General features: G+C 38.5%; 1 protein-coding gene across 1 annotated transcript in view; it reads right to left on the bottom strand.

Moving 5' to 3' along the window:
• The window catches only part of FAT4 (FAT atypical cadherin 4), a 165,021-nt gene extending 147,782 nt beyond the window's left edge, over positions 1-17,239 (bottom strand). The window contains 2 exon segments of the mRNA XM_040626292.1: positions 11,997-16,315; positions 16,318-17,239. Of these exon segments, the coding sequence (XP_040482226.1) occupies positions 11,997-16,315; positions 16,318-17,137 (5,139 nt within the window). The 5' untranslated portion in view covers positions 17,138-17,239.
• Between the last annotated feature and the right edge of the window lie 288 nt (positions 17,240-17,527).

Below are 17,527 nucleotides of genomic sequence, written 5' to 3'. Positions count from 1 at the left end.
CTTTGACGTAGAAGGTAGAGACAAGCTAAGAAGTAAAATCTACAATGTGATTTATTTAATTTTAGACATGTGAAACAAACACTTTCCTCCTGGAGAATCTCTTGGAAATGCTGCCCCATCCTCCACTATCTAATATCTACAACAACCTTTTTTTTTTTTTTTAACAAAAATGGATTCTCTGAATGTATTTTCTCTTGGTTGCTGAGCAACAAAATATTCTTCATCTCAGTATAAACACACTGACACAAAGAAAAGTGCTGAGAAGAAAACACAATAATAGACACCTCTATCAGCTACAGCCATCTGTGTTCAGTTTGACCCAAATTTTTGGCAGGCTTGTGTTGTCCCTCCCATCCCAAACCATCGTGTCCTATAAAGAAAATTTTTACTCCCACTTCCTTCATTTTCCAGAAAGTCAGAGGTCAAGTGGTGGTCTAAATCTGCCAGGCACTGGACTTCAAATACTAAGGATTCATTACTTACTTGTAACCAATTACAACCTCAATGGATAAACAAACTTTCCCTATTTTATTATGCAAAGTAATAAAATATTCAGTTAGCGTTGCAATATGAGCAGTTCTGTCCCACTTAGCCATACACATGAATTAGTATTTTAATCTTCTTAGTGGAGAATTTAATGTATGATCTTAAAACATAGAGGATGAATTAACTTTTTGTAGCAATTAAAGAACATGTGGTTATTGCTGAGGAAAAATGCTACAATAAAGCAATACGATCAATTCAAGTAACATTTAGTAACTGTGAATCTGTTTCTGAGAAACAGACACAATCTAAGAAACAGATTGCTAGATTTGTGCCAAGTGTTTTAAACCATTGCCTTAAATTAACCAATTTTGCCTTTAAAAATACCAGTCTTCTCATAAATTAAGCTAAAATTGTACTGAAAACCCTCATAAGTCAGGTTTTCCCCCGTGATGTGCTGCAGATATGTTAATGTGAAAATCCCAACAGGAATGTTCTTTGTGCAGCTATAAAATATTAACTCACCACATGAAATAAAGCCAAACATAAGCACTTTACCAATGGGGAATCTCTTCTGATCCATAAGTAAATAATTTGTCAGAATCACACTTTTACAATTGGCCATAAACCCACAGTAAAAGAGATCCCAATAAAAAGATGTCGAAAATCTGTCATTGTACTAGTGAGGGTACCATTTAAAAAATCATCTCTTAAAAAGAAAGATCTCTTTTTGAGCATCTGTGAGACAAATTCCTCTTCGGCCCCTAGTTTTAGAAAAATCTATATATTTTTTGTTAACACTCTTACACATGTGTTTGTTTAGTCTTAAAACACTATGACTTATATACCTGATCTCACTTCTCTGTTTGATTTGGCCTGTAGAAAGCTAAACATAAACTCGGCTGACTACCTAAGTTATACATCTATATACTAATCTTCTATATTCCAAAATTATATTTTAGCGACCACTTATTTTTACTTCCTAGAGATTCATTAAATTATTTTTTTCTTTTATTGCAACCTGCTTCAAATCCATTGTAGAATGAAGTGGATGTATACATGAATTTAAGCAAAATATAAAATTATTTTGACCAAAGAACAAAGAGTTATATACTATAGAACACTGCACCAAGCAAGAGGGAAGCCCATTGTCTCTGGGTATATGCTTGTTTTGAAATTTTCAGTAAGTAACAAGACATTTTTTTCTTTTCAGGGAAATGTTTTAACTATTAATTTGAAAACTCTCACTTAAGGAGTTACCGGGATTTATATGTCTCATAAAAATTAAAGTTGTTTTGAAGAAAAAATAGTTTAACCTTCATTTGATGAAGACAATTTGACTTCAGTTAAGAAAACTCCATTAGGTAGTTGATTAAAAAAAAAATTCAAAAGAAGTTCACAAATAAACATACAATTTCATGGTAGCTGATATTTCACTACCATCCCTGAAAAATGGAGAGATGAACATTCCCCATCTAAATCAAAGACAAGGCTTCAGAATGAAATGTTTATTTTGATATTTTAATGTTTCATAAGCAACTCGGCTTCTCAACAAAGATTCTGGATTAATAAATTACTTCACTTACGGGACTATAACAATTATTGAATTCTGTCAATAACAATAAAATGGTGGATGGGTAAATAGCATTAATTTAACCACAGACTGGACAATGTGGTTTAATGTCAAGCATGTTGACCAAAGTCAGAAAAACCCAGACGTAGTCTAGATTTATGACCACACACAAATCATGAAATTCTCTGTGCCTTTTTCTTAAAATGAAGAGAAGAACACCTGGCTTACCTCCTTACAGACTTGTTAGGGAAATCAGGGGAAAAGAAGGATAGCACTCCAAAACACTTTAGTAATGGAAAGTGTTTTTTTAATATTAATAGTTCTGTGCATTTCTGTACTTTGGAGAAAAGAGTAGGAAACTTACGAACTTCACTGAGTACTTTTTTTTTTCTCCCTTGTAAGTTAAGATTTGCCCTCTGAAGCAAAATTAGATGAATTCCAAGAAAATGAGAAGACATGGTAATAGTGTAACTACATTGTGATATATCTTCAAAAATGTTCCACTTCACAAAACTATCTACAATAAGCTTTAGTGATCTCACTGTACTTCAGACCCTAACAATTTCTGAATATTGGGTTACAAGGCTCTCAGCCAGTCAAGTCATGCAGCCACTGTCATTTTATCCAAGAAAATCAGTCCTTGCCAATTAGCTAGCTTCACTAATTTCAGAAAAAGTTCTATAGCTTGGCTTGAGATATGAAAAATGACTCCTTTACTTCAGCATTCATCTCTGACTGAGTTCCTAGCATTTAAGCAGTATATTTGCAATGTGTTCAACAGTAATTCCTTAGTTTATCAAAGATTTACCGAGTATCTGAATTGAGCCAGCCCTATTGTAGGTACTGGGAATACAGCAGTAATAAACAGATGAAAATCTTTCCCCTCATGGGATATATATTTTAGAGAGAAGACATATCATAAACAAAATAAAGAAGTAACATATGTGTTATGTAGGGTGATGATAGAGTCTAAGGAGAAACAAAAGAAGGAAAGGGAAAAAGGAAGGCTGAGGGAAGGAGAGCTTGGCAAGGTGACTTTGAGAAAAGATGTTAGAGAAGCATGAAGCAAGCAGTCCAGGCAGAGGGCGCAGCTAGCACAAAGACTCAGAGGCAGGAGCACCTGAGGCTGGGGCCTGGACCCCCCCTGTGGTTGCTAAGCAAACTCATTAAGAACTAGGAGGAAAAAAAGTCAGAAAAGTAACTGACAAGAGCTGGTCACATACGGTGATCTAGTGGGAGAAAGACAGGTAAAACATAATCAAAATTATAGATCAGTAAAATTATATCACACACACACACTTATACATGTAATAGTAGATGATAGATGATTAGATAGATATAGATAGATGATAGATAGATACTTGAAATTAATGAGATTGATTGAGCTTCTCAACAGAATAGTGTAGATTAGAAAGGGAAGAATTTCAAGAACTGATTCCAGGAGTATTCCAACATTTAACATTTGGGAGATAAGAAGACGCTGGTTCAGGAGAGTGATAAATCCTATGGGAGAGGAATATGAAAAATTACAGCAGCGAAATAGAGATCAGGCAGGATGAGAAGGTGGCTACAGTGATGTTAGTTAAGGAAGATTAATTCTCAATTAGTATGTGAGATATGAGCAAGTACTTGAAGGAAGGAAATTATCCAAGTGGGAGAAAATTATCCAACTGGATATCTAGAGGAAAGAGTGTTCTATGCAGAAGGAAGGGCCAGGAGGAAAGGCTCCAAGGCAGGTGTGTTCCTAGCAAGTTCTGGGAATAGCAAGACTAGCAAGACACAAGTGTGGGTAAAGCAGACAAGCAAGGGAAGAGAATAGTAGGAAAGGATGTTGGAAATCAATAAGAAAATGTCTTCAATAATCTAAAGAAAGGATGACAGTGTGTTAGATCAAGATAGTAATGGTAGAAGTGATGAGAAATGATCTAGTTTCTGGATATATTTTTAAGATATCCAAGATTAGCTAAACAGCTTGTATGTAGGGTGGTGAGGAGTCAAAGATGAGTCCCAAGTTTTTTGACTTGAACAATTAAAGATTGGAATATCCATCAATTGAGAAGATGGCTAGGGGTGAATCCGATTTTTATTGGGGAAGATAACAGAAGCTCAGATTTGGAAATGTTAATTTAAAATATCTATTAAGAAACAAATTAAACATAATGAGTAAGTGGTTGGTTATATAAACATGGGATTTAGGAGAAATACATAGGGTGGAAACAAAATTTTGAAGGCATCAATGTATATATGTTTAAAATCATAAGATTGATTGAGATCCTCAAGAAAATAAGTGTGCATTAAAAAGAGAAGAGTTTTCAAGAATTGATTCCATAGACATTACAACATTTAGAATTTAAGGAAATGGAGAGAAACTGGTAAAGGAGGCTGTGAAGGAACTGGTCTGAGAAATAGGATAAAAAATCCACAGTATGATGACTTAGAAGTATGTATACAATGAGCACTGAGAACTGATCATTGGATGTAGAAATGTGGCTATCATGGCCTTGGTAAGAGCAATTTTCATTGGAGAGGCAGAAGTTAAGCCTGATGAGATGAATTTAAGAGATAATGAGAAGAAAGAAAGCAGGTATATGCAACTTTGGAAGAAAATAAATGAGGCAGTAGCTAGAAGAATGGAAAAATATTCCCACCTCAAATTTAAGAAATCAAAATGAAGAATTTACAAATTGTAGGTAGGTCCATCCATTCAAGCCTAACCTAAATAAAGATTAATAGAGAGCTGAAGTAATCCTACTACTAGGTCATTACCTAAATTTAAATTTACTCTGTACTTCTTCAGTCACCAGTATGAAGAAATATCAAAATATGAAAACAACTTTTTACACAGTAAAAATTGTATGCCTATGAGACTATAGAAAGTATCGACCATTCTTACAATACATAGTGTTAGTCAGTGCTGTGTGGGGATTAAAAGTACATACTGTGGAGTCAGATTGCTGGATTCAAATCCTGATTTCACTACAAACCAGCTCCATAAACTTAATCTCCACTAGCCTCAGTATTGTCATTTATTGAATAATGAGATGTTGCATATATACTTCTAAGAGTATTGTGAATCTGCAAGTACAAAATATTTCAGAAAAATACCAAATAATCTGAAACAAATAATCAGTAACAACCCCATGGTTCCCAACTGTCACTTGTCCAACAGGGTTTGTCAATGTCTGTCAACATTTCCTCAATGTTTCTTAATGTTCCTTAAAATTTGGTTTTTACTCACTGATTGTTTCTTAAATATGGATATATGTTTGGAAACTGAAAAAGACTGTAGACCTATAGTCAATTCTTGATTACCACACATAAATTATTTGCCAATTAGATTATGTTTCTTCTCCCTGACTTTATTGTCCCATTTTGTCTCAGATCTTAACACCAGGAAAAAACCAACATCCTTTGTATAATGGTTGCATACATGCTAATATATGATATTATATATGCTAATACATAATATATTACATGTGTATTTTATAAAAAATACTAGTCTAATAGAATTGTTTTTACTTCTCTCCATTCCTTATATGCTCTCCTCCTTATTTAATCTACTAAAATTGGCCACTGTTGTCACAGACTGCTTAAAGCCTGAAAAAATTAGAAAATATTTACCACATTTTATATCTAAGATACTTTAAAAATTACTTTTAAATTCATCTTGGCCCAAATTATTTGCCAGTTATTCTTTTCCTATCTCTAGTCACATGCTACTAATTCTGAATACTACCTACTTTCATGGGTATTATAAAGAGCTGAGCTTTAGAATAGAAGACCCACCTTCAGGCCTGTGGAATCCTTCACAGGATTCAACAGTCCCTCACAACTAATGAGGTTCCTAGGCAGTTTTTCATTGTAATGATGACAAAGTGCAAGCTGTAAACAATACAATGAAGAATTGATTCCACAAAATGCTAAGAACATATATACTTTTCCAAAATAATCCTAGAGCAGTTGCCTCAAAGTCTATTGCAACAATAAGGAATTAAAATGATTAGTGTTTTAATAAAGGCAAGGGAAAAAAAGAAAGAAAAAATTAATCAGAAGAATAATTATGTCCATGGAAATCTATTACCAAAACGGAAAGACCAAATCAAGCACCCTGAAGCCATATATAAATATGGAGCATGAGCTTAATTGGCCAACAATATTGCTGTTTGTAATACACATTTGTATATGTCTTGAAAATTTATTCACAATATTTTGTTAATAAATTTAGAAGCATAGCAATAAGAAAAAAAATAAAATCAGAAAATAATCACAAGTTGCTTTTTAAAAAGAACACTCTGGAGATCAAAAGAAGAAAAAGCAATAAAATGTTTCCCTCCTTTAATATAATCTTCATATGCCATCCACTCCAACTTCATTATATTCCCTAGGAGAGTAAGATTTATCATCTGTTAATCTAAATGGATTCTCCACCCTCATAAATTACAGCAACTACTTCTAAATTGTATGGTACTATGGATTAGAAGAGGCATTACCAATATCTGTGCTATTCATTTGTCTCCAGTTCCCCTCTCTTGTATTCTGACCCTTCCTCCCTGCTCCAGAAACACTTCCACATGTCCCAATTTGGGACTGCTACCACCATTAACTGACCCATAAAAATGTACAGCATCTGCTGATGGCCATGATTGAGGCAAGTAAAAACCATATTTCCCTTAGTTCAGACAATATATAATACTACCTTTCAAAGATTTTTTTTAACAATAAATAAGGGCCCCAAAACAAGATTATTAAAAACATGCCTTTATACCCATATCTACAGAGTAAAGGGCCCTTCTCTTAACTGAAACCACAGATTGGCCAAGCTTTCTAGAATAGTAGGATTGAGTATAAATAATGGATTTATGCAAGTCTGGATGTGATTTTCCTTTCTATCTATCTGAATTTAAGGAAATCATTTAACTTTTCTGAGACTGTTTCTACAGCTATGAAGTGGAAATGATATTAACAGTGTTATGAGACTCAAATGGTAAAATCTCAAAGCACTTAGCACTTAATGACTGAATATAGCAATAGTCGATAAATGTTATTGTAATTATTATTACTATTATTATTTACCCAGTTCTGTTGCTTATTTTTTGCCTGTGAGGGATGATACACAGGATATACAGACATTTAATCTAAGGTTCACTAACTCTGATTCTAAACCTTCTAGAAGACTATCATTTCTAAACTGGTACTCAGCACTAATCTTACAAATGTCCCATCCCTTCCCTTAGAAATCTTGATGGTGTTCACTGTGAAAACAAATCAATTTATTACCCAATTACTAAAATTCCTTTCTGTTAATGTCAGAGTCTGTGCACCTAATATCCCAAATACACTTCTAATAGACTATTTCTAGTGGCTTTTTTAAACTGAAATGTAAAAATCTCATTACCTAAACCAATGGTTCTCCTCAGGGCAACATGGGGCTCGAAGCATACCAGAGACCCATTAAAGAGGCCTAGGAAGTCAAAACTGTCTTCATTATAATGCATAACATTGCTTGCCTTTTTCTCTGTATTGACATGCACACTAGAGGTGCAAAAGCAACGATGGGTAAGACTGTTGGCACCTTCGCAGAAACTACAGCAGTTGCTCTAAAGCATTCTAGCAGTAATTGTATTCTTCACCACTAGGCACTCACAGTAAATATAAAATGCCAGCTGCGCTTAAAAACTGAAGAAGATCTTTTGAAGAAATAGCAAAATTATTAAATTTATTAAATCTAGGCCTTTAAATCTCAACATTTTTTCAATATTTTGTGTGGCAAACAGTAGAATGTACATAAACCACTAATCTGTGCCAAAAGACTATAGCTGTCTCAAAGAAAAGCATGCATATGAATGAACTACAAGCTAAACTAGCTGCTTTACTTATGGAATACATTTTTTTTGAAAGCACAACTGACAGGGAAACTATATTTTTTTAGACTTGAGTATATGGCAGATACTTGTTTGTTAGTAAATGAATAGAGGGGACCTGACACTTGAAGGAAAAGAATAATATATGTTACTGATAATAAAATTTGAGATTTCAAGTAAAAATTCAAATTTTGAAAACTTCTAACCATTGCCATGAAGTTGAGAGTCCATATATATTTAAAGAGCTTTTTGGTAAGATGCTTAGCAATTATTACAATATTTTCCAAATGATCAATTCCTGATATTTCTAAGTCATGAATAGGTAAAAAAAAAAAAAAATCCATTCAAAATGCAAAATAGATCAATGTATTTGTATTTTTACGTAACAAAGTATAAAAAGTTCACTGATTGGATTTCAAATTCCACATTGCAAGTAAATTTTAAGAAAGTCCCACTGTGGAGTTCTGGTGTAGTAGCAAAAGAAAATCAACAATTATCTGAAAAGAATACCAAAATATGCCTTCCTTATCCAGTTTCATAGATCTGAGTGAGGATGGATTCTTTTCATATACTTTAACTGAAATAATTTACTGCAATGGAATGAATGAGAAGGTTTGAGAATTCAGCTGTGTACTCTTAAGCCAAATATTAAAAGGATTTATGAAAATATAAAATACTATCTCTCTTTTCATTATTTTTTAAGTTTGGGAAATAAAGTTTTTTAATAAAGTAAAAACGTGTTTAATATGATTTTTAAACAAATTAATAAATATATAAATTTTTCTCCATTTTTAATGTTCAAAATGATAAATTTTGATAGATAAGACACACCCAAACCAAAGCTCTTTGAAGCCCTTAACAATTTCTAAGAGCCCACAGGGGTACTAAGAGCCACAATTTGAGAACTGTGAGCTGGACACATGTACAGTACGCCCTTCCATTTAAACCCTAAGTTCCATGTGAGACCACCCACCTAAGTTTCTCTTTCCTCTTTGAGTTTTCTGGCAATTCTCAATTCACTTGTGCAACAGAGATAATTGGCATGTCTTTATGTCCTTAGTTCAATTCATAATCAAGATCAAGTTTACTAATTTCCTCCATTCCCCCAGCTTCTCTCTGTTGAGTTATTCCTGAGGCAAGAGAAAGCATATTCTTGTCTTAACTCTTCTACCATCTCATTTACCAAACACGTACTGAGCACCTACTATACCTCGGGTATATACCAGACTCTGAGAGAATTCAGATCAGTGAAACAAAACCTCTGGTTTTGTTGAGGTACAACCAAGTCCCTAAGCTGCATGTTTCTATACAACGCATATTAAAAAAGAAATGTCCACTGAAGTACTACATCCCTATTTTTTTCTTGAACCTAGAAAAATAGTACAAACTTTTTATGAGCTGTTCTAACATAATCAAGATTTATCCAAGAATATTAAGACACAAAACTGTAATAGACCTTGTGTCTGCAACTCAAAAGTCATCCTTGAAAAACTCCTATTCATGCTGAAGGTTTAGGTATGATAAGTAGGGTAGGTGAAGGTGCACAACTGGCCAGATCTCTGGAATGAGCAATATCAGAGCCACAGCCCTCTCCATAAGTGTCAGAGTTTGAAAAAGAATGCAGATTAAATCATTTCTCTTTTACCCACTGACCCTCTCCTTGACCATGGAATGTGATCAGCTATGACTCTAGCCAGAAACCTGAGTAAGCAACCCAGAGCTCTATCGGTGCACATGAATAATTAAAAAAAAAAAAAAATGTATTGGAGCAAATTTTGCACTTGAAAACAAACAACTGAAAAATCACCTCTGACAACCAGAGGTAACATAACCTATTTTTGCACAATCACAGTAAATTAATTGTTTGAGCAGAAGGAAAAAAGAACTTCATTGTATATACTTGAAAGATACAACCAATAATAACATGAAATTCTAGCTCCCAACTACTGCTTTCAATATTCTTTGGAGAAACACATTTGCTTTTAATTATAGGAGTGGTTGGAGCTTGGAAACTCAAACTTGGTTTACAATTTCAGCACTTCAGTTCACAGAAAATACACTGACAGTTTTTTTTCTTTCTTTTTTTTTTTTTTTTTTTGCTTATAAAAAATCATCATAATGAATTTCCCCAGATTTTTAGATAAATAGGGTACAGTAAATATGAACAACTTTTATTATTGGTGTTATTTGATATTTTTAAAGTAACGGACATACTATCCCCTATTACCAGCAAAACTACTTACAATTATTACTTTTTAACCTTCATGCCTATTGCAGAGACAGCACTATTTAATAAATTTAAGCCAAGCTGATCTTTCCATATTTAATGAATAAGTAGCAAGACAAAATAAATCTAATGATACCAATGGGTATTTATTCTCATTCTCCATGTTGTTCTAATAAAATGTAATGCACTGAACCAAACAGCAACAACAACCAATAACATTATTTGGTTTACTGTTTGACAAATTCATCTATCTAGAAAGACTTAATCGTCTATCTTTAATAAATATTTCAGTTTTCTATCTAATTAAATCTCTTTATCTAATAAATAATCCCAGAGAAGGAAGGTAGAAATAGGGGGTCAGTTAACATGAGGAATAACCGGAAATCAATATAAAATTACATGTAAATCGTGGCCTAAGTTAAACCAAATAGCTCAACATATAAGACCCATGTTAAGATCTTTAAAAAGCTAATTAGGTAAAAGAGGACATTTGGGTTAGAAGTCCCTTCAGGGCTATGTATATAGATAAAATGGAATTCCAGTTAGAATTATATCTCTAAGAATTATATCTCTATTAAGAATTATATCTCTAATTATATCTCTAATATCCTCTAGGCCAAGAATACGCTGCTTTACCTGCAGAATAGCTACAGCTAGCTATTATGAAAAAAAAAGTCACAAGGGATTAAAAAAGATAATAATAATAAATGAACATTTTAAATGAAGAAAACCTCCTCACCCTCCACGCCCCCTCCCCCCCCAAAAAAAGGAAAGCAAGAAAACAAATACGTAAGCCTCAATTTCACTAGTATATTGTGTCTGGGATACTGCCAAGTATCACAAACCACATTTGATATTTTGTATTTTTGGCTGAGTGACACTAAAATGTCTTTGAGGGGTGGGGGAGGGAGAGAAGGAACTTAGAAAACAGAGAACAAGAACTTTCCAGAGTACAGCTATGTGATTTCTAGTTGAGTATCAAAACAACATTGGAAGTAGTTTAATGAAAATACAAATCAATAATACACAGAGGTAGTAGCCTAAAATACACCCCAGGGAAGGCCAAGCTTGGAATTCTTTAGGCATAAGCTAGAAACCCTAATTTCTTACCCATCAGCAGACAGAATAACATAGGGTCTATACCATAGCCCTGAACACAGATTTGTATCAAAGAGCACCCTCTAATCTCTGATAATTCACAGCACATTGCATGCTTTCATTCAAGAGGGAAGAGAAAGGATTACCCTAAATCAGAAGATAGTGCCTCAAATGTGAAAGCAGATGAAATCAGGAATCTCTCCAAACTTGGCTCAGCACATTAAAATTAGTCACTGTCTATAAAGAAACTGCCAAGACTGCTGAGGATGTGAAAGTTAATACTGTCCTGATGTAAACTGCCAGTCTGTACTGTCTTGCCACTCCTCCCAGAAAGCTATGCTCTAATGCTGATTTCTACCAAAGTTCTTCATTTTGGCATAGAAATTCACGTCTGAAATTGCCCATTCTCTAGCAGACTTCCTTACTGAGAAGTGTCTAGTTAGTACACTGATTCAGCTTAGATAAACGGATTTTTTTTTTTCACTTCTGAAATGGTTTGATTTCTCCCTGGCTTTATACATATGATTGCTATGAGGTGAAGCATATAGACTGTTCATTGCTTGGTTTTGACCAGGGTTAAAGCTAAATTTTATGTGATTCTTGTTCTTTTTGTGACAGAACAGTTTATATGCTCCTGTCAGTAATATTAACAATAAGCAATGAAGGTAAATAATTATAGAAAGTAAATATGAGAGAACAATGTTTCTAAAAAGCACATCAACAAATAATTCATAAATGACTACAAAATCATTACCTCTGCTCTCTGTGTTCTGGGAAAAGCAGTTGATTTTTCTATGGCATAAACATCCACCAGGTAAAGACATGCTCCTTGCTCCCGGTCCAGAATGGCTGCAGTCTGAATTATGCCAGTTTGTCGTCCAATAGTAAAGAGGCGTCCAACTGTTTTTTCTTCACAACGAACTGAAACAATGTAATACTCCACAGGGGCTTCAGATCCTCTAGGGCTAGCTGCTTCTATGGATATTACGTTGGTACCAATGGGTTCACCCTCCTTCAAAATAGTTATATATTTGGGTTGAGTAAAAACAGGTCCATCAAGGCCCTGAAGAATGATGGTCAATTCAGTGGTTGATTTCCTCCTTTCAGGGCCAAGGTCTGTTGCTGAAACTATGAGGTTATAGATCAGCTGTGAAGGCACCAGTGCGGAAGCCACTCTCAAGTCTCCACTGTAACGATCCACAATGAAGGTGTCTGTGTCCCCATTGATGATCTCATACTCCACTTCTCCGTTAGCCCCTTCATCTGGGTCTGCAGCCATTATCGTTGTCAGAACAGAACCAATCACAGCTGAGGGGTCTGCAGCAAGGGCATTTTGTGATATAAACATTGGAACGTTGTCATTGAGGTCTGTGACCAAAATGGTCACGTTTTTCAAAGCATAGCGTCTCGTTTCTATAGGCACCGCTTGATCATTGGCTTTTACCGTTAACTCAAAGAGATTGGCGAATTCCCGATCTATTTCAGCACTCGTAAATATAGTGCCTTTGACTTCATCTATGCCAAAGTGGTTGCCCCTGGGCATCTGTTGAATGATTGTATAGGATAGTTGCCCGTTAATGTCTGCATCAGGGTCATGTGCAGTCACTGAAATGACAGACGTTCCAATGGGAATGTTCTCAACAATAGACTTGAAAATATCCCCAGGAGGAAAGCTAGGAGGATTGTCATTAAAGTCCCTCACATGTATAACCACCGACATTGTAGATGAACGAGGAGGCCTTCCTTGGTCTTTTGCTGTTATATTTAGTTTGTACAAAGACTGCGTCTCAAAGTCCAATTTTTTGGCAAGAAAAATACTCCCAGTGTTTGGGCTAATGCTAAAAGTTCCATGGTTGTTAGTTCCAGTAATACTATAATGTAAATCAGCATTGTCACCTGAATCTGAATCAGTTGCAGTAACAGAGGACACGAGTTCACCAATTCTCATGTTTTCCAAAACATCAACAAATAGTGTTGATTTAGGGAAAGAAGGGGTATTGTCATTTTCATCTAAAATATCAATATTTAAGGTACAGGTTGAGTTGAGGGAGACTGCACCTGAATCCACTGCTTGAATTACAAGGGAATAGGCAGGTGTTGCTTCATAGTCTAATTTGCCAATTAGTGTCACCTGACCAGAGGTACTGTCTATAGCAAACTGTCTTTCTTCATTTCCTTTCATTACAGAATAATGAATGAGTCCATTATTACCTTCATCGACATCTGAGGCAGATACTCTTAAAACTTGTGTCAGGTTGGCTGCTGACTCTGATATTGTGGCTTGGTAAAAGTCTTTTAAAAATTTGGGAGCATTATCATTTATATCCTTCATGTAAACATGTACTGTGGCCTGATCCTTGAGAGGCTGAGGGAGCCCCTGATCTGTTGCAATGACTGTAAAGCTAAACACTGCAGTCCCCCTCTGCCTCATAAGAGACTCCCTGTCAAACTGACGAGTGTTTGTAATTTCCCCACTAATAGCATGCAACTCAAAATCTGACTGCGCCATTTCAAAAGAATACCTTACTTCTCCATTTGGCCCAAAGTCTTTATCTATAGCATTTACTTTGCCCACAAATGACCCAGCTCTCTGCTCCTCTTCAAAATAAAATGTGTAATTGGTACTATTAAAAAGAGGTCTGTTATCATTTACATCTTCTAAAATTACAGTAACATTCACAGTAGCACTAAGGGGTTCCACTGCTCTGTCAGAAGCAATGACCAGTAAAACATATCTGTCTTGAAGTTCACGGTCCAGTTCACTTTTTATATACAATTGACCATCTGGGAAAATGCCAAAAGCATCCCCTGTATTTCCTTCAGCAATGCTGTATGCAATTTCACCATTTGCTCCTGAATCCTTATCAAAAGCTTGTACTTTAAAGAATCGAGAATTCACAGGTTCTGACTCAGAAAGGGTGACCTCATAAGAAAGTTGATCAAACACTGGTGGGTTGTCATTTACATCATGAACATACACAGTCAAGATGAAGCTAGAGGAGAGCTGTGGAACACCCATATCAGATGCCAAGATCTCTATTTGGTAGGAACCAGCATGAACATCCAGGGGCCCTAGCAGACTAATATTACCATTCTTTTCATTGATAGTAAACAGGTTCTTGGGGTTTTGCTTCAGGCTATAGAGTACCATGCCATTGACACCTTCATCAGGGTCCACAGCTTTGGCTTGGAAAATGCTGTGACCTGCCTGCCAATTTTCCACCACGTTTACGCTCTCTACTGCCTGAAGGAAATGGGGAGAGTTGTCATTCAAATCCTTAACCGTTATGTTAACCATAGTGTCTCCAGTCACTGTGCCCCCACTGGCCACTACTTTCAGCTGATAAAAGGATTGCTCTTCTCTGTCAATCACACTCGCTGTGGTAAGGTGCCCAGTGACCTGGTTGATAGCAAACATACCTTTCTGATCCCCAGTAGTAATGAGATAACTGATGTTGGAATTGAGATCCATGGTGGATGCAGACACACTACCCACATGATATCCCAGAGCCACATTCTCAAAGACCACGAAGCTGTAGGCAGCCTGGCTGAATACAGGTGGGTTGTCTTGAGTGTCCAATACAGTGATGGTTACTATTGCCTGGTTGGGAGACTGTAAATTGCCACCATCAGTAGCCACTATTTGCAACTGGTAAGCTGTTTTTTCTTCTCTGTCTAGGGCCATTCTGGTAGAAATAACCCCACTTTGAGCATTGACTTGAAACCGAGACCTGTCCCCAGCTGATATACTATATTTGATAGTTCCATTGAGACCCAAGTCTGGGTCAGTGGCAGATACTGTAGTAATGTAACTTCCTCCAGGCTCATTCTCCTGAATATGAGCAAAGTATTGGATTGGGTAAAACACAGGACTGTTGTCATTCACATCCAGGAGACTCACATTTATTCGAACCATTGATGACTGGGGAGGGGAGCCCAGATCTGTGGCCAGAACCAATAGGGAATAGAAAGCTTGCTCCTCTCTGTCCAAGGAGGCAATAGTACTCAACTTCCCAGACACAGGATCCAGCCGGAAGGATCTCTGGTCAGTCTCAGCCTCTTGCAGGGAGAAGCGCACCGTCCCATTGTCACCCAGGTCTCTGTCAGTTGCCCTGAGCACCAGGAGTTCCGTCCCTGTTGGGGCATTCTCAACCACAGACACATCATACCCTTCTGGCTGGTTAAATACTGGCTTCTCATCATTCACATCCAGGAGAGTTACTACAAGCTGGGCATAGGAAAACTTGGGGTGAACCCCCTGGTCCCGAGCACTGATATTCAGTACAATCTGGGAAGCCAGTTCACGGTCCAAGCCCCCAGCAACCCCAGTGGTCACCAGGCCGCTATGTTCACTGATATGGAACCAACCTAGTCCGTTGCCAGAGACGATGCTGTAACGCAGATTAGCGTTGAGACCAGAGTCGCCATCAGTGGCAGACACTCCACTCACATAGCTTCCCGGGGGTGCCTCCTCGCTCAGGTTCACTCTGTACACTTGCTGTGCAAAGACAGGAGGGTGGTCATTGATGTCATTTACGAAAATCACCAGGCTCGCCACAGAAGAACGCGCCTGGACTGCTGCGCCAGGGGGCGCCCCGTAGTTATCAGAGACCGAAACTGTGAGGTTGTAAGAAGGGATGCGCTCGCGGTCTAGGGCGCTGGCCACTTTGATGAGGCTCAGGTTCGGCACTTTGCTGCTCTGCACCTCAAAGTGGCGCTGCTCATTGCCCCCTAGAATCTGCACAGAAATATTCCCGTTGGCCGCGGGCGAGTCTGCGTCCGTCACGGTGAGCAGAGCCACCACAGTGCCCACTTGAGCGTTCTCATCTACAGAGGCGTAGCGCGAGGTGGCAGGGAAGTAGCGGAATTTCACCACGGGGTCATTGTCGTTGACATCTAGCAGCTGAATGAGCGCCTCGGCACGCCCAGTGAGGGAAGGCACGCCTCGGTCCATAGCCTGCACGGTAAGCGAGTACTGGCGCCTGGCCTCGAAGTCCAGGGGCTCCCGCACCGTGATAAGCCCCGTTTCGGGGTCCATTTGGAAGGGAGTTCCCTCGTCCTGCAGCCGATAGCCGCCGCCACCTGGAGGACGCTAGAGCCCACCGCCGCGTCCTCAGGCACCCCCGCCTGGTAGTGGGAACTGCCAAAAACCGGAGGGTTGTCATTTATGTCTTGCACAGTCACGTTTACCTGAAGGTAGCCCCGCCGCTTCGGCTCACCCTTGTCCTCCACTTCCACCAATAGCTGGTACTGTGGTGTGACCTCGCGGTCCAGCCCGCCCTTGGACACCAGATGCAGAAACGCACCTTCGCCGCTCGGGTTCAAGGTGATGTCCAGGCGGAAGCGACCTGCCTCGTTGCCCTGGATGATGCGGTAAGAGCGATGGTCTACACCATTGGAGCCGATATCCGAGTCGGTGGCTGTATCCAAGATGACTTGGCGCCCGCTGCTACTGTCCTCCTTGAAAGTGACTACGATGGAGGGATCGGGGAAGACGGGGGCGTTGTCATTGAGGTCCCGCACCAGCACTCGCACTTCGGTGGGGTAGGTGGGAGAGCTGGAAAGGACCACCAGGTTGATCACGTCGCTGGGCAAGCTCTCGCGGTCGATGGTGGCGGTGGTGTAGAGGGCCCCGGTGCTGCTGTTTATGGCAAACAGGGCGTGGCTTTCGCTGAGCCGGTAGGTGAAGCCTGGGCGCGTCTGGATGATGCCCACCAGCGTGCCGGGTGGTTGCTCTTCCAGCACTTGGAACACCTGGCGCTGCTCGGCCCCGCTGACCCGGGCCGGCCCGGGGAGCTGTGATAGCAGCCAAAAGACTCGGAGGAGCTGAAATACTGATAGAGAGGGTAGCTGGAGCCAAGGGCGTCCAGGCGCCCTGTGTGCTGCCAAGTCCATGGTCCTGGCTCCCTGGAATGGTGTGATAAAGAGAAGGAAAAGTGAAGCAAAAAGAATAATAGCAGGGATTAAGTAGCCCCAGCAAAAAGTGCAGCCTGTGGCTCTGAGAGCTCTGCTATTTCAAAGAACCTCCAGCCCAGCAGAAGCAAATCGCGTCAGAGAAAGGCTCCAGGTAGCCATTTGGACTTGTAGTATGAGAGAGATGCCCTGACGAAAAGCGGCAAGGCATTCCGCGGGACACTCCTGTGCGTTGATGAATTCCCAGGAAAGTTTCTCAAACCTCCTACGTTTTCCCCCTTCACTTTGTTTTTTTGAATCCAGAGAGTCTGAGCGTTTTCGCCCGGGTGGATGTGGATTGGGAGAGGCTGCCTGTATTTAAGGTATATGAGG

The sequence above is a fragment of the Ursus maritimus genome, unplaced genomic scaffold (assembly GCF_017311325.1).
Source record: "Ursus maritimus isolate PB19 unplaced genomic scaffold, ASM1731132v1 scaffold_11, whole genome shotgun sequence".
NCBI lineage: Eukaryota > Metazoa > Chordata > Mammalia > Carnivora > Ursidae > Ursus > Ursus maritimus.
Note: the sequence above shows the minus strand (reverse complement) of the source record. Positions and strands in the feature narration are given on the sequence as shown.